Source organism: Clupea harengus, chromosome 10, assembly GCF_900700415.2.
Source record: "Clupea harengus chromosome 10, Ch_v2.0.2, whole genome shotgun sequence".
In the NCBI taxonomy this organism is placed as follows: Eukaryota; Metazoa; Chordata; class Actinopteri; order Clupeiformes; family Clupeidae; genus Clupea; species Clupea harengus.
In genome coordinates this window covers 23681587-23706858 of record NC_045161.1, presented here as the reverse complement: position 1 = coordinate 23706858, position 25272 = coordinate 23681587, and the positions used below count along the sequence as shown (strand labels likewise).

Genomic DNA, 25272 nt, shown 5'->3' with positions numbered 1-25272 from the left:
TTGTAGGCTGTAGATAAGCGACAAGAAAAAGCGGCTAGTACTGCTGAAAAGGACGCAGTATGTAATATCAGAAGTAAGAAGTATGTAATTTCAACCAAATACAATGCAGTACCGCTTTACCTCACTCAAGTAGCAGCAGGGGGAAGAATCTCGCCTCATCCAGCTTGGCTCTGTCATTGCAGAGTTATCTGTTTAACTACAGTTCAGTGTAATCTTCCTTTTACGTTTCACGGGTTATGGGTGAAACTGTGGCTCGTTTGCAGTGTGTAATGTTCATGGTGCTCAAAAAGGATACCAGACAGTAAACACAGTGATGTTCAGTAGCCTCTCTTAAAATCTGAATAAATATGAGGGAGGTAAGAAACAGCGTGTTACTCTTGCATAATTTAACAAGTGGTAAATTTGGTGATTTGAATCCCTTTCACTGGTTTGCAGATGTTGACACTATCCTCAGCTCAGCAGTAGCTTAAACATGTCTGACTTGTGTCTACTTGCTGTTTGTGGTGAGCCGAAAGAATTCAGGAGAAAGATGGGTAGGGCAAGGCATGACGAACAACAAATATTATACATACGCCACACAACCCGCTGCACATTAGCTATTCACAGACTAATGCTGAATACTAAAAACTCTGCTTTGGATTTTTGATAATTTCTTATTACATTTCTCAACTTTAATTTCTCTGTTTCTAGTACTCTGATTTACTTGACTAAACTTAATTTTTCAGCTCTCATTACATTTTCAAAATCTTTGGAGATTTACAGTGGAGGCAATCAAAAAAGACAGGCACGTCATACATGTTATAATGCAGCTTTTATTTGAAAAATAACAACAACAAAACAAAAAAAAACATTATTTGGCTCAAATGTAAATGTAAGAAATGAAATCAGCCCTCCCGTTCCCAAAACTTTGACACAAACACAGTTCTTGGTATGGACAAAACGGTTCCACGTGTAGGGCACACGTGCTCAAGAGGTGCAAGACATGACACCCCCCCCCCCCCAACACTCTCACCACAGTCTTACTGGATGTGCAGTATGTGCGGGAACACAGGTGAGTGAGAAGTGTCAGCGGGTCGCGTGGGACCCCTGTCTGGACGGATGGACCAACCCATGCTTTGCACGGGCATCAAAACTGATCAACTGCAAAATGACACGCCGAAATAATCATAAATACTCTGAAATCTTTTGTGGCGTAAGGTATGCAATTATGGTTTCATACTTTATAAGAAACAGTGCAAAGCAACTTCACAATGGGCCAAAGCCTGCTCAATTACTAGTTCATTCCGTCTATAGTACACTCACTGATTAAGAAACTGATTAAGAGGCACACAAGAAAGGTAGAGTGCTTAACTAGTCTCCATCTCTGCATGGCAGAAAGTAATAGAATGTAGTAATTTACGTAACAGCTCTTATGACGAAGATATACTTAACAGGGCTTCAATTATCGAATTGGTTGGGGGGATAAGTAGAAGAGATTTTGCAAAGGCAATATCCCAAGGTAATAATCTCAATATGAGAGAACAAGGAGCACTCCACCTACTGTAAGTGAAATAAACTGGATGGGAGACTTGTGTGCACTTGTGTGCTTGGGCTGATTAACATTGTACAAATGCACAATCAGCTCACTACTCAGAATCTATGTATACATAAACCCTTTCACACTTACACACGCACGCACACGCACACGCACACGCACACACATAGACCTTCAGTCAGTCATGCATTCAATACTTTGTATATTTGTGCTACAGCTCCATCTAGTGGACCAGTTACGGCATTGTACAAAATAGACTACGCTCAAAATTCACATAGAGCAACACTGTTGGAATACCAGAGAAAATCGCAAAACTCAGTCTGTAACTTTAAGAGAACTGCATGAAAAATTATAACTGAAAAATACTTTATACAAAAACGGTATTAGTGGTGTGTACGTGTACCCCACAGATGTTTATATATATATATATTAAAAAAACACATGTATTTACAAATGCGTGCTTGACAGATGTCAATAGTTTTCCCTTTCAGTACGTTCCCTTTTGAAGATGCTACTTTTTATTCCGTTGCTGGTTTGTTTTTAGAGGAATTCCCTTGGAATATCACCAGTTTCTAAACTCCTCCCCACCCTATCTGGTGTCCTCTTCCTTCATTTCCTCACCGTACACGACGTCTATGTGTTTGCAAAAACACGTCCCAGTGAAGCTCAGCTCCTGTGTGTGGCAGTGCCGTGCCACAGATCTGTGGTTGAGGTTTCAGGGCCTTCTGTACTCTTCTTCCCCAGATGGACGGCATCATTTCTTCTTGCCAGGCCGACTCTTGACGTTCTTCTTGTTGAGGATGCTCCTCAGCTCGCTGCTCATGTAGTACGGTCTAGCCGCGGAACCGTTGTTCCTCTCCAGGTCGACCACTGAGAACAGGAAAGAAAGGTCGTCAGAACCGCCAGAAGCTCTTGTAATGAGCAGAGTCACCACAGGGGGGAGACATTGAGCCTCTGTAGGACACCACGGTGGCTTGTTATTTTGTAAAACAACTCAGCCAGTGTTTGTGAGTGGGTGAGTCAAGGGAAAAATTCATTGTTTGTCAACATACCAAGGGTGCAATGATTCAGAAAATGCAATATATTTGACGCAAGACAAAGGGAAATGTCAGGCAAGGGGTTTGCAGGAAATAAGTGCATCTTGTTTGAAACATTCAAATTTATTTAGAGGGAAAAATCACATTGTCACGGATAGATTGATTTTATGTAAAAGGTTTCTCATAGAAAACATTTATGCACTCCCCTCCCCAAAAACAGATGTGTCGCCTAGTATTAAAAAGGCAGCACTGTCCCTGTACCACGCAATACAAAATTACCAAAAATGGCTTTTACATCCTTATATAAATTGTATTTAAAAAAGAGTTTAAAAAGAAAAAGAGTAAAACAAAATCAGTAAGTCCTCAGTTTAAACTAGGCACATGGACCAGAGACTGCAATCAAGAGTTCCTGAAAAATGCACAGGCTCGAAATCTCAAAATCTCCTTCTTAAGATCGAACGACAGGACGATTATCTGTTCCCTGACATTTTGCCTTCAGGTGTGTGCATGTGTGAACCCAGTATGTGAGTGTGTGTGTGTGTGTGTGTGTGTGTGTGTGTGTGTGTGTGTGTGTGTGCGCGCACACGCATATGTGAGTGTGAATTTGTGAGCCCAGTGTGTGTGTTTGAGTCCAATGTGTGTGTGAGCCCAGTGTGTGTGTGTGTGTCTGTGTGTATGTATGTGTATGAACACAGTGTGTGTGTATGTGTGTGTGTGTGTGTGTGTGTGTGTGTGTGTGTGTGTGTGTGTGTGTGTCTGTGTGTGTGTGTGTCTGTGTGTGTGTGTATGTGTGTGTGTGTGTGTGTGCTAGAGTGAAGCTCCAGGCATGTGGAAAGTTTGGAGCAGTGAGAGGATGTCTGCGAAAGAAAGAGCACGTGTTTGTGAGGGAGGGAGACAGACGTGGGCAGCGGCACCAAGTGCCAGTTCCGTAAATCAAAGCCTCCTCCCTTCTGTGGGCGCGAGTGAGAAACAGCAACATTCTGTACGGTAAGCAACACTTCAGAGTCATTTACAAAGTCAGGAAAAAAAATATACAAAGTGTGTACAGCAGAAGAAAAACAAAACCCCTAAGCAATGGTGTATCAGAAGCAAGCCGGAGCGGAGGAGATCAGCGGTGACTGCATGGTGTGGCTAGGCTAGACAATCTCAGAGTCCACTGCTCTTCTTCTCAAATGACACTGTAAAATAAAGACCTGGGCCCTGCCTACGCTACGATGGCCTATCCAGATACATAACGCTGTAGACTGCACTGCGGTGCCATGTTCTGGGAGGCGTCGCTGTTGCTTGATGGCTAAGGCAGCGATGAGGAAGATGAGGAGGAGGCAGAGAGAAGCAGAGCACAGGCGACAGAAGGCAGGAAGTCAGAGGTCGGCGCCATGGCAACGGGGGCAGGGAGGGAGGAGAACTGAAAGCCCCCTGCTTGAAAACAGCCACTGATGGGGGCCACGGAGGAGGTGGGCGCTTTCCCCGCCCCTGTGCGGACCCCCACCCCCCTACTCCCCACCCCCCCCGGGACTACAAGTCACATAAAGCCACTAGTCTAGCATGCTTTACTGTCCAGCACATGGGCAGCTGGGCGGCCCCCGGTCTGTTCTGCGGGCCCTCAGGACCCAGAGTACTGCTTGCCGGCCTGGTCAGCCCTCCGCAGGATTTTGTGCAAACCGGGGGACATGAAGTAAGGCTTGCTGGGAGAGCCATCGTTCCGCTCCAAGTCTTCGCCTGGTGGAGAACCGGCCAGCAGCGGAGGAAGAGGAGGAGGAGGAGGAGAACGGGGCAGCAGGGGCATGTCGCCAGTAAGCAGGAAGAGAGAGAGAGAGAGAGAGAGAGAAAGAGGGATAGATAGAAGGAAGAGAGATAGCAGAGAGGCGGAGAACAAAAGAAGGGGGGAAAACAGGAGAAGGGGGCAAAGGAGAAAGTGGGAAATGTGAGAAATCAGTTAGCTTCAAGTTTAAGAGGGTCAAGCAGGAAGAGTATTTTAGTTTAATTAAGTTAAAAAAATTGGTTACATCAGCCAAATCATGCAGAACTGCAGAAACTGATCAAATCAAGCCCAGAGAAGCACAATAGCAGATCATCAAACCAGAGAAATCAGAGGAGAGAGAAAGAGGGAGGGTTTCCAGGGTGTTTATACATACATCAGTGTTTCTGAGGAGGTTGAAGCTGCCATAAAAAAGATACTCACAGAAACAGAGGAAGAGAGTATCCACACACATGGCGTAGACGTTAAAGAAGCCATGCGCCACCAGGTAGGATCCAAATATCACAGTCTGTGTACCACAGAAGAGAACAATGTCAGTAACAGAAGATCAAAAACCGATCTGGATCACCTTGAAGCTCCCCTAGAACCATGGAACTCAGTGCAGTTCCCCGACTTACCAGCAGAGGTACCCAATAATAATTCAATGATGGCACTTCTTCCTGGATGACTGGAATCTTGCGAGTGAAGAAAAAGAAAGCCAATACACCTAGAAAATATTATGAAAACCAGTGAGCTGTCAATGAATTTAAAAAAGGAACAGAATATGGTCTTTCACCCATGTCCCGTGGTCAAATCCATTCTCAAAATAGCTGATTCATATATCATATATTCATATAGCAGAACCATATATACAATATATGCAACTCACCCACACTCCCTGAAATGAGTAATTTCCCAAGGAACAGTAGGAAGTCTGTCACCTTATCCAACACCGCCACTCTAAGGAACAGAGAGACGTTAAACACAACAGCCTCACTCAGACACACAGACACATGCTGAGGATCGGAGAAGCAGCCTTTATCTCACCTCACCACGTTCCTCATCAGGAGGAAGAAGGCGTCCTTCGCCGAGGTGCAGAAGTTTTTACCATATATTGCAATCTAGAGGAGGAAATTCAATTCAGTAAGTTCAATTGCAATCTACAGTGCTATAATACTCATATAAATATCTAAACATATAAATAGATCCTCAAACAACATTCTAAAAACATGTTAGTGTTCTAATGTGTACATTTTCTAATGAAATTGTTCACTACTATCTTCCTCCAGTGTCCATGTGCTATGGTGTACAATGTGTGGGATGTAAACCTCATGGTGCCGAAGCAGAGTTTGTAGTGTCACTTACCATGATGTATGCGTTTCTGTTCATGAACTTAATGAAGTGCTCCAGGCACCAGAAACAGCACTTGAGACAGCAAAGCAGGAAGCGAGCAAAGGCATTCTGAGCACCTGGAGGGGGAGGGGGGCAGAGCAGAGCAGAGCACTTGCATCAGAGACGGACACGATGAGAGTGGTGAGAGGGACAGAGGTGTGTTGTCCTTTGAGCGTCCTGTACCTTTGAGTTTGTGATCCAGGTATTCCAGGATGATGCGGAAGAACTGGACGATGGAGAGGATGAGGGCGCCAAACGCCAGGGAGCCTGTGTGATACCTGCAGGGGAGAGGGTTTTACAAATCAAACATATGACCTTCGTGTTGTTTACAAATCAAACATATGACCTTTGTGTTGTTTACAAATCAAACATATGACCTTTGTGTTGTTTACAAATCAAACATATGACCTTTGTGTTGTTTACAAATCAAACATATGACCAGGGAGCCCGTGTGATACTTGCAGGTGAGAGGGTTTCACCTTCGTGTTGTTTCACTTACATGGAATTTGCCTCCGCAGTGAAAGACAGGAAACCACACAGCTGACACTGTGTTATATTTCATCACACTAAAGTACCATATATACGATACATATAAAACATGCCAGTTTGTCTGGACCAAAAAAGTACGGGGTAATTGAAGATGTATATGTGGATACACTATAGAAAACCCCACGCAGCTCTTATTCCTCGTTTTCCCACTGGCACAGATGCCTACCTTATAGCCCTGCCGAAGGAGGCGAACAGCGGGCATGCTGGGATGTCCCCTGGCTTCTTGAGGGCCCAGTAGTAGGAGGCGAAGGCCCCGGCCAGGGTGCACTGGCCCAGGGCGATGGTGAAGTTGACCAGCCACAGGAAGATCAGCAGGTTGCAGAGCTGCAGGATGAAGATGTAGCGGTGGTACACGCTCTCCCCGCCGTAGAAGGCGAACGTGCACTGGGCTCCCGGGCACACCTTAGTCACGTTGGTCTTGTTGAAGGTCTGACACGTTGCAAATACGTAATGTTAGAAATGCAAAAAATGTATAATGTCAGTTCTGGCAAAATGAGACATTTTGAGGGGGTCGTACACATGCCCACCGTGACTTTAAGGTGAGATTAACGTCTAATTTATTACATTCCTAGAAGAAATGGAGATGTACAGTATGTTCACATTTAAAGAAACTGTGGAGAGTTTCACTACCCCTGCACATCAGCTTACACTATGTAAATAAATAAATACAGAGATGAAGTGATGAAGTAGATTGGAGGACATATCATAGCTTACCTCTGGGTCACAGGTGAGATTAGCATACTGGCACTTGGGCTGTGTGGACATGACCTTGTACACAGCGTCTCCCGACGAGGCCAAGAAGCTGATTAGAGCCCAAGTTAAGGCCAGCTCACACTCAAACACAGAGCACATAAATAACACTCAGACCGTGACACTGGGTCCCATTCAGTCAGCAGTGGAGATCAAGGACAAACTGTTTCATTTGGTAAAAAGGATACACGGCTGTTACAGCCCAGTAGGCAATGCAGACAGCCAAGAGGAAGAAGGTGATGATAGGGTAGAAAAGGGCCGTCATGATGTATCCAATGGCCCTGAGAGCAAGAGCGTGGGAGAGAGGGAGAGAGAGAGAGGGAGAGACAGAGGGAGGGAGAGAGAGAGAGAGGGAGGAAGATAGAGAGAGGGATAAGGAGGAAGAGAGAAAGTGATTAAAAAGAGATAGAGAAACAGAGAGAGAAAATGAGAGACAGAGAGAGAGAGTGAGTTACTGTGCAGCAGTATCTGTCCAGTTCAATGGAATTTCATGAGACTGGACTCAGCCTTTGAGACTGGACTCTGCTCTGTTGTGCTCTGTCTGTGTGGACTCACTTGCTCCCCTCTTTCAGAAGGGCGATCGCAATACGCACTCTCCTCCTCAGGAATATAAGCATTAATATGACGATTGCCTCAATCACAGCCAGGGAGATCACTGCAACAAAAATTAAACTTTGAATTACAATGAACCGTCACGAAACCTGTATGACTTCACATATAGGCATGTCTTACACAAACTCACTTTCTTTTATAATACTAATAGATCTTTGCCCCAAAATAATCTAACAAAGCCACAGGAAGATAGAGAGGCCATTATTGTTATCTAAGGATTATTGTTACCACTCCATAACTTGGGTACATTGATTTGTAATGATTTATAGTCCCATTTAAGGGTCAGAAGAGGACAGTAATGGGGTCTACTATCATCAACAATGTAAAGCTCTTCTATGCATCCCTGCAAGGTGGCCTGGGGTGTTTGTGTGTGTGTGTGTGTGTGTGTGTCTGTGTCTGTGTGTGTGTGTGTGTGTGTGTGTGTCTGTGTGTGTGTGTGTGTGTCTGTGTGTGTCTGTGTGTGTGTGGGTGGGTGTGTGCGTGTGTGTGTGCGTGTGTGTGTGCGTGTGTGTGTGTGTGTGTGTGTGTGTGTTTGTGTGTGTGTGTGTGTTTGTGTGTGTGGGTGTTCTTACTGAAGATTAGCCAGGTCTGGCTCAGCTGCAGATACACTCTGAAGTCTGTCTGGAAGCCAATGTCTGAGATGGTGACATCAGCATCTGGCTTCCCCTGGAGCAAGCTGAACTCCCAATAACAGTGCCAGATTCCTGAGAGAGATTAAGAAAGAGGGAAGGGGGGGGGGGGTACAGAGAGAGCAAGAGGAGGGAGAGATGAAGAGATAGAATGAGCAAGAGATGAACAAGAGATGGAGGAAGAGAGCAGAGGGAAGGAGGAAGAGAGAGACAGACATGGGGGAGATGAAAGAATGACACTGGGTTTCACTGCTATGCGATGAATGAGTGTCGGCAGCGTCAGGCAGTGAATGTTTCCAGCAGGGCAGCAGTTTCCAGCCCCAGCGCAGGCGTTTAGGCCCTCCCAGCCCCACTTAGTCCCGGCGCGGCGCAGCGCGGCACGGCACTCACCATAACCCACGGCGGCGATGACCCCGAAGATGACGACCCACAGGAGCACCCCAGCCGTGAAGCGCAGCAGCAGGATGAACAGCAGGCTCACCACCATGGTTATGACCAGACCGCTGCAGACACAGGAGAACACGCCGCGCTACGTGCTTAGTGACAGGGTGGGGCGCCCACACAGGCATAAACACACACATACAACCACAATAGACATAGACACATAGGGCCACACACACACACACACACACACACACACACACACACACAGGCATAAACACACACATACAACCACAATAGACATAGACACATAGGGCCACACACACACACACACACACACACACACACACACACACACACACACACACACACACACACACACAGGCATAAACACACACATACAACCACAATAGACATAGACACATAGAGCCACACACACACACACACACAGGCATAAACACACACATACAACCACAATAGACATAGACAGATAGAGCCACACACACACACACACACACACACACACACACACACACACACACACACACACACACACACACACACACACACACACACAACCACAATAGACATAGACACATAGAGCCACACACACATACAACCACAATAGACATACAGACAGACATAGAGCCACACAGACACACACACACACACACACAACCACAATAGACATAGACACAGAGATAAAGCCACACAAACACACACACACACATTCAAGCAAACACACACACAAACACACACACTGTCATCAAAGAATGTTTCTGTCTAACATAAAATAGCACTCAAGTTCGTCCTACTGGATTATTTCTGCACATTCATATTTTCTCCAGCAGTGCACATCTGCAAACATTAAGCTGTGACTTACATGAGAATCCAGTACCAGGAGCTGGCGTAGTCCTCGAAGATCTTGATGCCCACCTCCTTGGCATCCAACAGGGCAGTGATGCCGCTGAAAGTGAACGAAAGGATGATTCAGAAACGGCGACGTCCACAGAGCTGTTTACAAACACACTCTCTCAAAGCCACACGGAATTAGTCCTGGGAGTTTATGAGGAGGCTCTTTACCGACTGCCTGCACACGACCAGGCGTTCAGTAGTCAGGGCCTCCGTCATCAAACCAACACAGGTGAGCGTTAGTGCTACCACAGTGGTCGAGGGGAAGCGAATGTCTCGTTACTACCGGTTACTAACGGCTACAGTATGTCCGGTCACACAGAGGGTTATACAGAGGAACACAGAGCAAACAGGTCACAGATCAGCCAGCACCCTTTGGCTTTTCTTTTCGGTAACCCAAGGGTACATGAACAGAATCACTACGGCGGGGTTGTTGCATGTACACAGAAGAGGGCCAAAAAGCCAAATTTGGATACTCGGTTCCGATAGCCATCACTCAAACAAACTATAACGTTTGTACAATTCTTTCAGGCCCAGTCACAGATTATGAGGGCGCATGTCGTATCTCGCTGTACTCTGTTTTTCCACAAAGGGGTGTAATAGATATCGGAACCGGAGTATCGGTGAAATGCGTTTCTAAGGTTCACTAGATGGACGGCCTCTACCTGGGTTCTAAAGCATATCTGCAAGTGTGTGGGACGGTTGGTCGGTCGGTGTCCATTTCCTGCCTGACTAACTAACGCTAAAAGAACTCCACTTTTACTGCTGAGACCAGCTGAATAGCTGCCTGCCCTCCAGTTGCAAGATCCTACTTTTTAACATGGTCATCTCAACAAGACCAATAGCAACAAGACCAATGCTACAGATTTGATCTAAACAAGTGTTTTATAAATCGGCTTCAACATAAAGTAACTATAACTTTCTATCAGTTAAAAACATAACTGCGGAGTATGTTAATGAAAGAGTTAAAACACTACACAGCACTACCCAAGCTCTACTGTACATGGACACTGAGGCTCTGTACAGTTTTCTAAGAGCCCCAGATCAAATCAAGGGCAAGTGTGTATGTGTATGTTTTTGTGTTTTTCTGCGCTCCGGTGCATATGGCCAATTATACGGTGGGTGGAGGGGTTAGTCTGCAGGAGGCTTGGGACAAGGTCAGGAGTGGAGGCTAGAAAATGAGGAGAGACCTTTCTGTTCCTTGCTGTATGGCTGTTACTCGGCTACAAAAGAAGACATTGTGCTTGTTACTCGGTACAGAAAGAGAGAACCTTCGAGAGCAAAACAATTCCTCACATCATTGCATCCCTCCCTCTGAATGTACTGTGCCCATGCAAAACTGAATCATTGTGTAAAACATCATGTAATACAAAGCAGCTTAATCACATCTGCAGTGGAGGGAACTTTTCTATTCTAGAGTGTCCTTGTTTGTATTCTTGTGCCATAGTGGCTGTCCTTGGTGTCGTACTCGACAGAACATATTGAGACAGTGGTTATGAAATGGTAGGCTGTAATTACTGACTCTGATTTGCATACCCAAAGTGACTGTAAGTCCTTTGCACAGACGAAGCATTAAGGACTAAGACTTGAGCGGCAGTTGCACGTTCATGCAATCATGCATTATTCCATTAAAGAAGTTAAAAGTCTGAAAATGTCAGAGTCTCTTTGGTCTAAACCACAAACCAAATATCCTACCCCAGAATAGCTGTCCAGTCTTCCCTAAATGGAAAAATAATCAACTTAAGATGGTGGCTTTAGAAAACCACAACATTAATTCACATTCATCTTTCGATTGATTTTCGTTCAAGTATAGCATTATGGAGTCTAGCCTTAGGGCACACACTCACACACACACATGCACAGGCGCACTCACACACACGCACACACATACACACACACAGACACACACACGCAGGCAAACACACACACACACACACACACACACACACACACACACACAAACGCACATGTACACGCACACGCACCCGCACACGCACACGCACACACACACAGTCACACTCACTCAAGCAATATTGAGTCTAGCTTTAGAACACACACTCATACACAGTCACTCTCTCTCTCAAACACACACACACACACACATACACACACAGACTCACACACACACACACAGTCACACTCACTCAAGCAATATTGAGTCTAGCTTTAGAACACACACTCATACACAGTCACTCTCTCTCTCAAACACACACACACACACACACACACACACACACACACACACACACACACACTCAGCTTGCTCCAGGGGAAGCCAGATGCTGATGTCACCATCTCAGACATTGGCTTCCAGACAGACTTCAGAGTGTATCTGCAGCTGAGCCAGACCTGGCTAATCTTCAGTAAGAACACCCACACACACAAACACACACACACACACAAACACACACACACACACACACACACACACACACACACACACACACACACACACACAGACTCACACACACACAACCACACACACACACACACAGACTCTCTCACACACACACACACACATACACATACACAGACACGGACACACACAGATATACACACACCTTTACAATTTAGTCCAGTCTAATGCCATGACAAATTGAGAGGGTTTGCAGGACAAGTTTGAAATGTCAACAAAAAGCATTGCCTAATTGTGCGGGCAAGCTGCACGGCCTCCTGGGAATGAGGAGGTGTTTGCCAGTCCTCTAGAGCCATTTTCCCCTCTGATGGCCACTGTCATATCTGCCCTGTCGCTCTCTACACTGTCTCCCCCTCTCCTCTACTCCTGAGCTCACTCACACAGTTAGAGGAGTTAGAGGAGTTAAAGGACTCTGGCTGATCCAACTGTTACGTTTTGGGTAGTATATCTTACATCACAGTTTGCTGTGTTAAACTCTACTAACAGAAAAGCATAATCAGCTGAAGTGTCGCCCACACTTACTAGGGGTAGTAAATTGAAAGCTTTTCTGATTATTTCAAACTGTTCCCTGGTTTAGTGACTGATTGTATTCTTACATAAATGCTCGCCAGCCCTGAGAAGGAAAAAGCATTAACCTGGATTTATAAACAATTTCCTCTGAAACAAAATGACCCTCTAAACACTGGGTGAAAAAATTACTTACTTTGCGGCGTCTCTAAGATCAGTCACGCTCCTTGTTTTACCTAAGCCGTCTTTGAAATCGGTTTTGTTGGCGACGGTTAAGGTGCCATTTCTGGTGATGAAGTCAGGGAAGCATCTCTGTAGGACTGAAATACAAAATGGAGGAAGTCAGCTTGGGTTCAGGCTGTGACATCACACCGGACAGGTGTATTCCACAGAGAGTGTCCAAAAACGCAGTGTTGACTTCTTTGGATCCAGAATGAGTAACTTCAACATCACAAAGATGCAGTGAGCTTCAGTGTTGAAACTACAGGTAAGTGTGAAATAAATACAGACCTTCAGTGTTTTAACAGAGCAACTGAATAATTGAACCACACAAAAAAATGTAAGACTGCCATTAAGCCTAAGTGATATAGTTACTTACAGTGTTACAGCCTTAAGTGAGGTAAAATTGACATTTTAAATGGTATTTGAAAACTGTACTTTCATAAAGTTAAAGACTCATCTGTGGGCACACTTACAAGGCCTGCTGGGAACAATCATGGACGGGCAGTCCTCATCTCGTAAGACTTGCGCAACAGACTGCAGAAGGGGAGACAGACACCAAAATTAGCCGTCATGAAGACACAGCGTAGAAAGACGACAGGTGCCATGTGAGCTCTACAGCCAGCCATGAGTAGGATGACTGATGATTTTTAGAATTACGACACAGCCCTAGCGCTGCCAGAGTGATAACGATTCTGACACACTGTGGACATGTGCGTGCGTATGTGTGAGTGCGTGTGTGTGCGTGTGTGTGCGTGTGTGTGTGTGTGAAAGATCTTGCAGGCTGATCTAAACTCGGCCTTGTGTTGGCATGCGGGAAGAGAGCCGTTAGGTGTGATGACTCAGCAGAACTAGGCCGTCAGCGTTTACGTTGGCGTGTGACCTGCCAGCTTGCCCGTCGTCCGGGCGCTAATGATAGGACGGCGTTGGTGTCTCCGGGCTCCCCGTGCCAGATCCACCACACAGGCTGATGCCACATCAACATCACATCAACACTTCCCGACATTCCCTACTTGGTCTGTCCTTGTGTATCGTCACCACAGCATTTCACCAAAACATTTAGAAACTCTGACAACCGCAACATCCAGCTGTGATTTCTCCAGAGGTGGGAATGGTGTTTGGTGGTGTTGAAGATGAAGAGAAAGTACCTTTCGCGGATTGTCAAAGCCTGGCTTGCAAAACTGCCGATAGTACTCCCAGTGGCTCTTGTTGTATCTGTAGTTGTATTGCATGTCAAGGTATGTGGCAAATCTGTCTGGGCACTTGGGGACGCACAGCTGGTGAGACAAAAAGAGTGTGTAAGCACTGGGATATTAGTATGCATAGGGCAAAAAGAGTGTGTAAGCACTGGGATATTAGTATGCATATAGGGCATAGGGCAGTAAACATTGCCATTGATTATGTGTAATAGAGATTACAGTTTAGCACAGTCACTTAAACAGTTACACTGATTCGATGAGCAAAACAAAAACAAGCCACTTCAGGATGGACAAAAGGATGAATCACACGTATGTAAAGTTACACTACAAACACTATACATTTTTTAGCCATGTACTAGTTTAGAAACACAACACAAGCCATTACATCCCATAATGTACCTCACAGACAACAGGTAGAAATATGGATAACTCAGATTCATGATTCAGAACTTCATGACCTCAAGGCCTTTTTTTTTACGTTACTTTATCGTGATCTTTCACTTCCATGCTTGCATAATATATGGAGATATATGTCGTACTCTGACAATGAGTGTCATGTTGTGCGGTGGCTGGTTTTATACTAGTGATTTGTAAGGTTACAGTAATGCTTTTTCTCTGACGCATACACAGCAGCGTGTTAGTCACCAACAGCAAGGCTTATTTCTCTGAACTATAAAGCCCATCACACACAATCTGTTTCTAAAGCACAGACTGCCTCCTGTGCTCATTCACTGTGTAATGAGGCAGTGAGTGCAGTCTTCGAGTCTGATAGCTTTTCTCCGGGTAATGTTTGATTTAGACAGAGGACAATCTCTCTTTGAATGGAGTGTTTGATTTTGTCGTAGTCGGAGGTTTGTACAGATTACTAACGTGGTGTTCGATTTTGTGATGCATTTGATGGTTTTTTAGGAAATGTGACATCGTGACTGGAAATGAAACCGCAAACGTCTCACTCACCTGAGTTGTGGGACACTGCAGGTTTATCAAAACTGCAGGATTGGCACACTGTAAAATGTTGAAGTAAAATAATATGGCTTTGTTTCTGTGGACAAATAGGAAAACACAGGATCATTAAACACTGCTGACATTTGTCTATGGTATTACAATGCCATTACATTTCATTAGGTAGTTCCGACAGGGAGATTACTGTTGTTATAAAGTTCTTCCAACCTAAGAATTCCACTTTTACAATTGAGGCTCACTATAAAGTGAGTTTACAGGGAAGTACTGATCCCAGTACAGTCATAAGTGTATATACGAGTTTACAGGGAAGTAGTGATCCCAGTACAGTCTGCTTGTGATACTTACGCATTGGGAGTGCCCTGTTGGCCACAGAACTGTCCGTGGCTGTCTGTGGGATACACCACCTTCCTGGGGTCTCCATGTATCCAGGCTGGAAGAAGAGCGAAGGAGTATTCAAGTTCAAGTTCAATTTTAAGTATTTTATTGTCAGATGCACAGAACAACAAAGGGTCAGACTGGGCACTGAAATTCTTATAACAAGACACCGCACAACAACCTAACATAACATAACATATAATATATAACATATAAATATATAAATACACATTTTTCATCACCGTGTCATGTGATGTAAAGATTTCAGATTAAATTACCTTTGTTGTCCCGAAATAATTTCATAAAATATGAAATATGTTTCATAACAACAAGGTGCTACTGAGACAGTTGTCGCAGCTGGGTATAAGGAAGGGAAGATCTGAACTGAGAGCTGACACTCTGGTTTAACAATATACATCATCATTTAACATTTCTACAAATCTACGTGGTCAGCATGGCTAAACAGTATGTAGTCACTTTATCCGCGTGGCCCAACAAAGCGAGCAGATAATGTTGAAAAAGAACCAACTCAGCTCTACCATCAGCTCTCTCAACTCAGCTCCACCAAAAAGGCTGGATCGTGTTGATATCCCAAAGAAGGCTGAACAAAACAAATCTCTACTAAACCATCTGGCTCAAGGAGAGATGGATCAACCTCTTCAAGGCCGTTCTCTCAGCACAGTCTCTTTAATAAGCTTTGTCATGAAAACCTCTTGCACTTGACCTCTGTAACGCTGACTAAGCGTGTCATGATAGGCACAGCCCACGCCTTGGGAGGGAGGACAAACAATTAAAAAAATGGGGTAGGGCCCAAAAACACTCTTTACTTATTCACAGCCAGGCCCAAAGCCATTTAAAGTCTCCTCAATTCCCCACTACCACCCACACACACACACACACACACACATACAAACTCCTCTCTCTCTCTCTCTCTCTCTCTCTCTCTCTCTTAAAGTAATTGGACAACAAAGTCCACCCTTGGCCTGGGACGTGAGACTACTGCCAAAGGGGGTCTCCAGATAGAATTCTCAGTGAGATGATCTCAATCTGTTTTACTCAGAGAGAGAGAACGAGAGAGAGGAGTTTGTGTGTGTGAATGTGTATATATATGTGTGTGTGTGTGTGTGTTTGTGTGTGTGAATGTGTATGTGTGTGTGTGTGTCTGTGTGTGTGTGTGTGTGTGTGTGTGTGAGAGAGAGAGAGAGGGAGATTGTGTGCGATACAGAAAAAGAGCAAGTATTTTTGTGTGCATATGTGAGTGTGTGTGTGTGTAACCAAAACAACCCCACAGAGCTGAGAGTCATGTGACTGGTATTGTCTCAGTCTCCCGTCGGGGCCGCTGGCCGTCCCGAGCGCCTCAGACAGAGCTGGTCACTGCGGGTCACTGCGGTCCATGGGAGAGACAGATTAACTCGAGATGAAAGGGAGTCAGTGAAAAAGCACGGAGAAGCCTCGGCCGCCGCGGCACAAAGCAACCGTGTGTCTCACAATAAGCACGATTCCTGCATTCCTGCCACCCACTCATCTGTGCAGGCGTGACCCCTCTGAGGAGCTGACTGGGAGTCTGGCAGGAGGAGCTGGTTTCCTCCTCTCCCACAGTCTGCTTCGTACAATCACGGGCGTTGTCATGGGTTGCAAAGGGGGAGGCGCTTCAAACGAGCGGGACTCTGTGATTTCTCTATGAGGTGAACTGAGAAAGATGGCAGCGCAGCATAGCCTCCGGTCAATAAGAGTGTTTCATCCTTTCATGCGGGGTGCCAGCTTCTGCAGTCACGGTGAAAAGGGAAGTCACAACGCAGCTGTCACCTCAGCAGGCACCGTGTCTCTCCTGTCTAATCTTGTAGACGGGGAATTGCCTTAATCACAACGTTATGAAAGGAAATAATATCTGCAAAAGCCTTTCTGAGGGAAGAGAAATGCTGCATATATAGACTGAGCCCCAGACATGGTAATCTATTGTTGGTCTATTATGTTTTTCAATCTTTTGCCCAACATTTGCCTCTTTGTTTACCCTCAAAAACATTTTCCCTGTTAACAGCCAACTGTGGCTCTGATCTGGCCCTGATCTGGCCCTGATCTGGCTCTGATCTGGTTCAGCGCTGCTGAATTCCCGGCTGCTCTTTGGGTGAATTGTGTGCCACTCTCTCCCCTAGACCTGCTTATTACCAGCAATAATTCCGACCCAAAAACGAATCATTCCCCTCATTACACACTCGGAGAGAAGTGAGAAATGTGCGGTGAAAATAAGCTCTGAAACAGCCGTGATTGAATATAGGCGGCCATTCCTCACCACCATGAAGATAAAGAAAGGGATTAGAGGTAATTGCTTCGCCTACTGGTGTTTGGGCCCGGCTGTATGTGTCAAACGCTGACATATTTCTCACTCAGTTCAAACGGCGGGCAAATATTACCTCGGCCGAGTCACAGGAGGATGCAGAGACGAGGAGACGCATGTGGAGATGCATGTGGAGACGTATGAACCAAAATCATAATATTAAATAAATTATATAAAAATAAAAATATTGCGATAATTGGCACTACTGTATCGATATAATTTTTTGCCACAAAATATTGCGCTACTACACTGTATGGATTTTGATCTCCCACCTCACTTGGACAGTGGCTCACTCTGAACCGGCCCAGATGTGGCCCAGAACCGTTTCAATCTGAAGCTGAGATGCAACTGAGTCTGATGAAGTACAAGCAAACAGGGAGCAAGCGCCGCTTACCCACGGTTCCCAGTGCAATGTAGCCGAGGATGACGATGATGAAGATCACACAGCATAGGACGTCTGTGCAGCTCCTGGAGAAAGACAGCAGAGGAGAGAGAGAGAGAGAGGGAGAGAGAGAGGGAGAGGGAGAGTGAGAGAGGGAGAGAGAGAGAGAGAGTATGTGAAAAAAGAGCCTCACATCTATTATTACTGGAATCTATACGCTCCATCAAAACAAAACAAACACAGAATCTGGTTTTGAGGTTTTGGGTTTCTTGCCACCACGTTCTCCACTGGGCTTCTCTGATTATCATATCTGGAAATAGTTTGGAAACGCAGAGACAGCCGGCATCCCAGGACCGCTCCGTATCCCAGGATGCTCCTCTGTGAAGTGGATGGTAATGGGCAAGTCGGAGCGGGGAAGGGGGGGGTGGAGTGAGAAACAAAGCTTCTGTTTCGCGAGCTCATCTGCTCTTCTCAGTATTTTTGGCTTTTGAAATGACGGTTTCCCCCACGGTGTTCTGTTCTGTCAGGTGAAAGGGGGGTGGGGAGTGGCATCTCCCTGTGCAGTGTTCTCTGTCAGGTGAGAAAGAGGGTGGGGGAGTGATAGAGAGATAGATAGAGAGAGAAAGAGGAAGAGAGAGAGAGATAGAGAGAGAGGTAGAAAGAGAGAGGTAGAGAGAGAGAGGTAGAGAGAGAGATAGAAAGAGGTAGAGAGAGCGAGATAGAGAGAGAGGTAGAACGATAGAGGTAGAGAGAGAGAGATAGAGCGAGAGAAGTAGAGAGAGAGGAGAGAGAGGTAGAACGATAGAGGTAGAGAGAGAGAGGTAATGGGAGGCGGCTGCCCGTGTGGAGTGAAGACAGTGAGTCCCGGCGGGAGCAGGCCATTGCAGCAGCTCTAATGAGACGTGCTTACGCCCCCAGCCGCCCGCTGCCTCCACCGGGACTCCTCAAAGGGGCACACTTCAAAGGGAGGATGCCTGCCTCGTTCGCTCCTTCTCCCTCTCTTTCTTTCATCCACACTTCCTCTTCCCCTCCTTCCCTCTCTCTCTCTCTCTTTCTCTGCCTCTCTCTCTCTCCCCCCCTTTGGCATGCAGCACATCTCTCTCACTCTCTCTCTATCTCTCTCTCTTACTCCTTCTCCCTCTCTCCCTCTCCCTCTTTTGCCTCTCTCTATCTCTCCCTCCCTCCCTCTCTGTCTCTCTCCTCTTCTTACATATAGCAGTACATATCAGTTTGGAACTGTCACAGAGGAGAAAAGACAGAGGAGCTGTCACTCAAGTCTCTCTGTAGCCTCCTTCAGAACCCCCCCCCCCCACCCTACCCTGGTGTTCCTCTCTGTCCTCCGCACACTGCCAGACCTCTGTTTTCTGTCAGGCATGACATCAGCCCCCTTCATCTTCACACATTAAAAACAAACCCACAGAGAGAGAGAGAGAGAGAGAGAGAGAGAGAGAGAGAGATCACTGTGATCTCAGAGGTTGGACTGGGGCTGCAGGGTGCAGGGTGCAGTGGCACACTCTGAGGTGCTTAGCTGGTCTTTAACGGTGCGTCCTCCATTACAATAAAATTCACTTTTTTGTCAAATTCAGCACATTTCTCCTCATTGTCCTCTAGCTGTCTAGCTGTGTGTGTGTGTGTGTGTGTGTGTGTGTGTGTGTGTGTGTGCTCAAATAAAACTCTGTGCAAATATGAAAAACAAAGTGGCTTGGACTGAGCCAGACACTCTACCAGGACAGAGGACTGCACCTTCAGCTCTCCATGCTGAGATGGCTCTCTGGTTGGCCGTTACGCTGGCTGGCAACAGGCAGCTTACGGGGGTTCCTGATCGCCATTTCATAATTAAATATCAGGCGGGCCCCTGAGGCCTGCATCAGTGATGCATTCACAGAATATCAATTTCAGCACAATGGGTGTTTTAAGAGATAAGTGCCTCAGACACAGGCTCTGGGCCAACGAGCACAGATCAATGGTAACATGTGTGTGTGTGCATGCATGCGTGTATGCACACACACAAACATAGGCATATGCACAAACACCTACTGTACATCTACATCACACACTAAAATAACACACTCACATGCTCTCTCTCTCACACACACACACACACACACAATCACACACACTCACACTTGGGAAACTCCAAAGAAAATGAAGTCCTCCAAACACACAAATGCACAGACACACACACACACACACACACACGTATACACACTAAACTTTCAGACTAATGTATTTCACACACAAACGGGAGGACAGGGTTATGATGGCAGATACGTGTGGCACATTATAAAATGCTCGGTAGCACATCTGCCATTAGGCAGCAGGTTTATGCACCCGTATAAATACTGCAAGTAGCAGCAGCTGCGCTTTTATTTTAACTGTAAATATTTTAACAATATGTCTGCTTCCATCGTGTATCAGAAAGAGAGAGAGAGAGAAGGAGAGAGAGAGAGAGAGAGAGAGAGAGGGAGAAGGAGAGAGAGAGAGAGAGAGAGAAGGAAAGAGAGAGAGAGAGAGAGAGAGAGCCTCCTGGCTAACCTGCCGCTCCCAGAGAAAGAAACTTGCGGCGCTAATGACTCCTCAACGCTCTTGTTACGGATGAACCTCTCTATAGCCGTCTTCCTCCTCGTCTTCCTCCTCGTAACACCAAAGGCTGGGCAAACTCAAATGGAATTTAGGGCACCACTATTAGACATCTCCTTTGATTGCGTTAAGCACGCTATCCCCTTCCAGCTCGTTAAGGTCAGTGCGCTGTATGTTACGCCATCTGTTCAAGTGAGGGGCCTTCCGTCAAAGATCCAATCCCCCCCCCCCCCCCCCCGCCCCCAATCCCTCTGAACACACACACACACACACCGTATTATAGGTTAGTACAGAGGAGAAAAGAGGGAGAAGGTGAGGGTGTTTTCAAATTGAGGATAATTGCTTTGGAGCAACAATAAGCCAGTCACCTCTCAGTTAATGCTGTGGTTGACTCTAGCAGGAGAGAGTGGGAGACAGAGAGAGGGAGAAAAAAATTGAAAAGGGACAAGGGTTGAGAAATAGAAAATAGAAAGGGTTGGGAGAGATGAGAGAGAGAATGAGAGAAATAGGAAGAGGAAGAGACAGAAATGGGAGAGGTTGGAAGAGACAAAGGAAGATAAAGAGAGAGAGAGAGAGAGAGAGAGAGAGAGAGAGAGAGACAGTGAGAGAGTTGAAAGGAGTGAGATGAGGAGTTGAAAATCAGGCTCCACAAAGAAGCCTATTCTTCATCAAAGTCCATAAATACTGTACACAGCCCTGCTTTCATCCCAACCGCGGCGATAAACTATTTAACAGCACAACTGTGCTGTGATCCCGTGCTGCTCGGCTAAAAGCCTCACGCATGCTCTCACAATGGCTCTCTCTCCCACCGGATCACGTCAACATGTGAGCCCGGCACAGTGGCTGCTGTGGCGGCAGCGGTAACTCACACTCCCATGAGCGCAGATGCGCATTGGGGCTGAGCTCCGGGTGATCAGGGGCGAGGGGGGAGAGAGGGAGGGATGGGGCTGAGCTCTGGGCGATCAGGGCACAGGGGGTAGAGAGGGAGGGATGGGACTGGCAGGTCACTCTGGGGAGACCGTGAGGCCACATGGGGCTCTGAGCAGGGACGTTTCCTGGCAGTGGAGGCATCAGCCTGCCTCTGACACAGACCCAGTCACTGTGGTGCCAATGACGTGGGGAGCGGGGGGGGGGGGGGGGGGGGGGGGGGGCATGGGGGGTTGGAGGTGGGTGTTGAGGCGGGGTGGGTGAAACTGTGACACTGTCACAAGCTTGTATGGATGCCATTCTGATTCAGCACACATACACACACGCATATACACACGCACACACACACACACACACACACACACACACACACAAAACAAAAGCTGAATCTCAACTTATTTACATCCACACACACAGACACACTCACACTCACACACACACACACACAAAACAAAAGCTGAATCTCAACTTATTTACATGCACACACACACACACACACACACACACACACACACATACACACACACACAAACTCACACTCACACTCACACACACACACACCCACACACACATACAGACAGTGAAGCTGTCTGTCTCCAGTAATGAGATCAAGCAGGAGCAGAGGTTCTGTGACAGGGATACAATGGGCTCCCATGAACTACGAGATGATGTCACATGTTGAGAGGCTGTCTCTTCCTGCATGGCCAAAGCTCCCCAAGACCTGAGAGGCAAGAACACACACACACACACACACACACACACACACATGGCCAAAGCTCCCCAAGACCTGAGAGGCATGACAAGTGAATGCCCACTACTGACTTGGACTAGAATATCATGAATTTACAATTAATTAATTTGATGAATGAATTCATGAATAAAATGCAGCCAAAACTGATGTGTCAGTTCATTGTATCTTTGAATACATTACCAGGACAACTGCTTGGCATTTTGCGAAAGCTCCACAAATATGACTTGCATATTTGATGAACTGATTATCTGCTTCAGTGATTTCTTTCTGTGATCCTTAAAGCCTTTTAATGTGTATTCCCTGAATAACAGGCTTTATCAAACTGTATGCTTAGAAACATCAAAGAGCTCAAATGGGGGACTGATCTGATATACTGACACAAAAAATGAAAAATGAAAATTGCAACAATTCAATATGATTGAGTACACACACACACATATACACACACACACACACACACACACACACACACACACACACACAAACACACACACACACACACACACACACACACACACACACACACACACACACACACACACACACACCACTATAAAAATATTATTTGAATACAGATACAATCAAATGAAGCTCCGCATCGAGGGAAATCACCCAAGCCCAGTTATTCCTGCTCACAGACTCTCTGTCCTGTCCTTTTATTTCTATTAGTGCTAGTCCTGAGCTCCAGCTCCCGCTCCGGCTGGCCTGTTAATAATGTGTGTCACTAAGGCAAATCTAACCAGCCGTGCGACTAATAGCCATTGATTGGCTGGTGCATTGGTGCGGGCGCTCGACACTTCACCTCCTAGCGCCTCGGCTCACGCTCGAGTCCGTCACCGCCTGACCAGTCATCGATTCGTCAAGGCCACTCAGGGAAGAGGGGCCAACGGGGGCAGCGACCGCGGGTAAGCGCGCGTGGACGAGATCATGAACAAAAGTCAATGAGCGGACTGCGAGTGGAAAAATCAAAGATGCGGGAGGCCGAGGCGGATGGATGACAGCGGGCTTGTTTTGTTTGTGGGTGATTTGACGTTTCAAGGTGAGGTTGTGCTCTTTGAGGCTATGAAAATGGAAACCGTAAAAAAAAAAAAACGACGGATAGCGAACTGGCTACGTCGAAATGCAAACAGTCATGCAAGGTCAAGTGGGTACATTTGAAATGTGGACATGAGGCGTACCTGTTGTGAATAGGTCCTCTGAATGTCGGGTCAAACTTCTGGGGCTCACCTGCACAAGGAAACACATTGAAGTTAATCTCAATCAGATTCATCTTTAGACTCTTAACATAATCAAGATAAACAAAAACCAACTAGATGCTGAACATGAATAAAGCTTAACACTACATACTGTCAACAGATCAATACATAGAGCTTTATGACCTAAATGGCATGATGCCAATCAGTTAAAAATAATGAGCTGCACTCTGTGACATAACATTGTTCAACGTGACAAAACGTGTCACAGAATCACATTGCAAATCACTGTACTCAGAAGAAGCCCACAAACCAGGTCATTTCCCAGCTACTGCAGGCAGCAACATGACGGTGCTGTACAGTGGAGTACTATTCCCATACAACAATACTTAGTAGAAAAAGGGAATAGCCAGGCTAGTTCAGTGTGTGGGCATATCTAGGTCAGCAGGAAAAAGGCACTGCCTTGGTTGTGAATAATTCACATTCCCACCTTCTGCAGTCTTACAAATCCTTCCTGGCAGTACTGTTTGAGTGCACGTGTACCACCTTGACCCGTCCAGATTAAAGAAGTGCATCCAGACGAACTCAGTCTGAGAGCATGAAGTCTGGCAATCACTGCTCTTTGTGTTGTTTTGGAGAGGAATAGCACAGGTCAGACACCATGCCAGCAGTGGGAGGCTGCTTGACTGGCATCTGCCCTCCTCTCAAGCTGATAAAAGTCTCACCCCTTCTTTTTCTCTCTCTCTCTCTCTCTCTCTCTCTCTCTCTCTCTCTCTCCCTCCCCCCTCCCTCTCTCTCTCTCTCTTTCTCTCTCTCTGGCTAACCTGAGAGATACCGCACCAGGCTCCAAGGTCTCTCCCAGGGCAATTAAGTGCTTGTGTTCCCAGGGGAGAGTGTGGGTAATCTGGACCGGCACAACTCCATTGCTCCTCAGCACAGTGCGGCTGGGTTGGTATGGTCATATGCGTCAGCCTTAACTTGCTGGATAGATCACAGCTCAGCCAATCAGAGGAATCATACACTTACTAATATTCTGGAATCTCACTTCAAAGGGATGACAAGTCCCATTTCTGTCAGATTGTCATTTACGACAAGCTACAGAATGAGAGCGTTCATCTAATGATGATGATATTTTCAGGATGGCTGTAAAAACTGACAATGGCAATATTAGTATGCAGACACGCCACAAGATGCCATATTCCCTATCCTCCGTACCCACTGAACTGCAGGCCTGTCAAGATTTGGAACGACAGGTCATGATGAGACGATGAGCCAAATTAGCTTGGATTTTTTCTCCTGGAAGAAACTTGTGACTGTGAGAGAAAACATGAGAAGGGATCTGCCATTTTGATGGAAGCAAAAGTGACACATGAACAGCTAAATATCTGTGAGATAAAAATCCATCTGTCTAAAGAAATTTGCTTTGGTCTGCAGGATGGCTCGTAAGGCTGGTAATTTGTCAGTGTGAGCACAAACTCAGTGCTGTTAGCCACGGGGAGTCCATGAATCGTTCGGCCTTCCAGGATAATTATGACAGTCTGAGAGATGACGACATGTCTCCAGCATGTAGAGTGCCTCCTGATCTATATCTAAATCATAAACCATTAAAGATCTCTTTGTTTGGGTTATAATCCCACAGAAATCATCCATGGCAGTTTTGCTCTTGCTATAACATCTGCTCATATCCTGCCAATGTCAAACAGGAGAAGGCCCACACCTCCCTAGTTGGATATTACAAGGCTTTCAAGTGGCAAGTGGGCTCTTAATGCTGTTATGGTACGGGCATTGCTGTTTCAACTCTTCAACAAAAACAACCAAAAGTCTTGTAGCAGGTCGAAGATCTATTTGCTCTGTCTCTTGATTGGTCATGCAGTACTAATAGACTATTGCC

At 46.1% G+C, this 25272-nt stretch overlaps 1 protein-coding gene across 5 annotated transcripts in view; it reads right to left on the bottom strand.

The window, feature by feature from the left end:
* Positions 1 to 794: 794 nt before the first annotated feature.
* Positions 795 to 25272, bottom strand: part of slc44a5b (solute carrier family 44 member 5b) — a 38080-nt gene continuing 13602 nt past the window's right edge. The window contains exons 2-23 of one of the 5 annotated variants that reach the window (XM_031574472.1): positions 23367 to 23415; positions 17943 to 18016; positions 15184 to 15268; positions 14833 to 14917; positions 13825 to 13953; positions 13153 to 13213; positions 12654 to 12777; positions 11230 to 11253; positions 9506 to 9589; positions 8632 to 8744; positions 8185 to 8316; positions 7556 to 7655; positions 7189 to 7281; positions 6965 to 7052; positions 6417 to 6679; positions 5885 to 5979; positions 5675 to 5778; positions 5357 to 5430; positions 5199 to 5269; positions 4948 to 5036; positions 4754 to 4838; positions 795 to 2404 (exon numbers count right to left, since the gene is read on the bottom strand). In XM_031574472.1, the coding sequence (XP_031430332.1) occupies positions 2289 to 2404; positions 4754 to 4838; positions 4948 to 5036; positions 5199 to 5269; positions 5357 to 5430; positions 5675 to 5778; positions 5885 to 5979; positions 6417 to 6679; positions 6965 to 7052; positions 7189 to 7281; positions 7556 to 7655; positions 8185 to 8316; positions 8632 to 8744; positions 9506 to 9589; positions 11230 to 11253; positions 12654 to 12777; positions 13153 to 13213; positions 13825 to 13953; positions 14833 to 14917; positions 15184 to 15268; positions 17943 to 18016; positions 23367 to 23415 (2138 nt within the window). In that variant the 3' untranslated portion in view covers positions 795 to 2288. Of the gene's footprint in view, positions 2405 to 3311; positions 4291 to 4753; positions 4839 to 4947; positions 5037 to 5198; positions 5270 to 5356; positions 5431 to 5674; positions 5779 to 5884; positions 5980 to 6416; positions 6680 to 6964; positions 7053 to 7188; positions 7282 to 7555; positions 7656 to 8184; positions 8317 to 8631; positions 8745 to 9505; positions 9590 to 10724; positions 10758 to 11229; positions 11254 to 12653; positions 12778 to 13152; positions 13214 to 13824; positions 13954 to 14832; positions 14918 to 15183; positions 15269 to 17942; positions 18017 to 23366; positions 23416 to 25272 lie in introns of those variants that run through there. The other 4 variants (XM_031574470.1, XM_031574471.2, XM_031574473.1 and 1 more) reach the window with 4 other exon arrangements.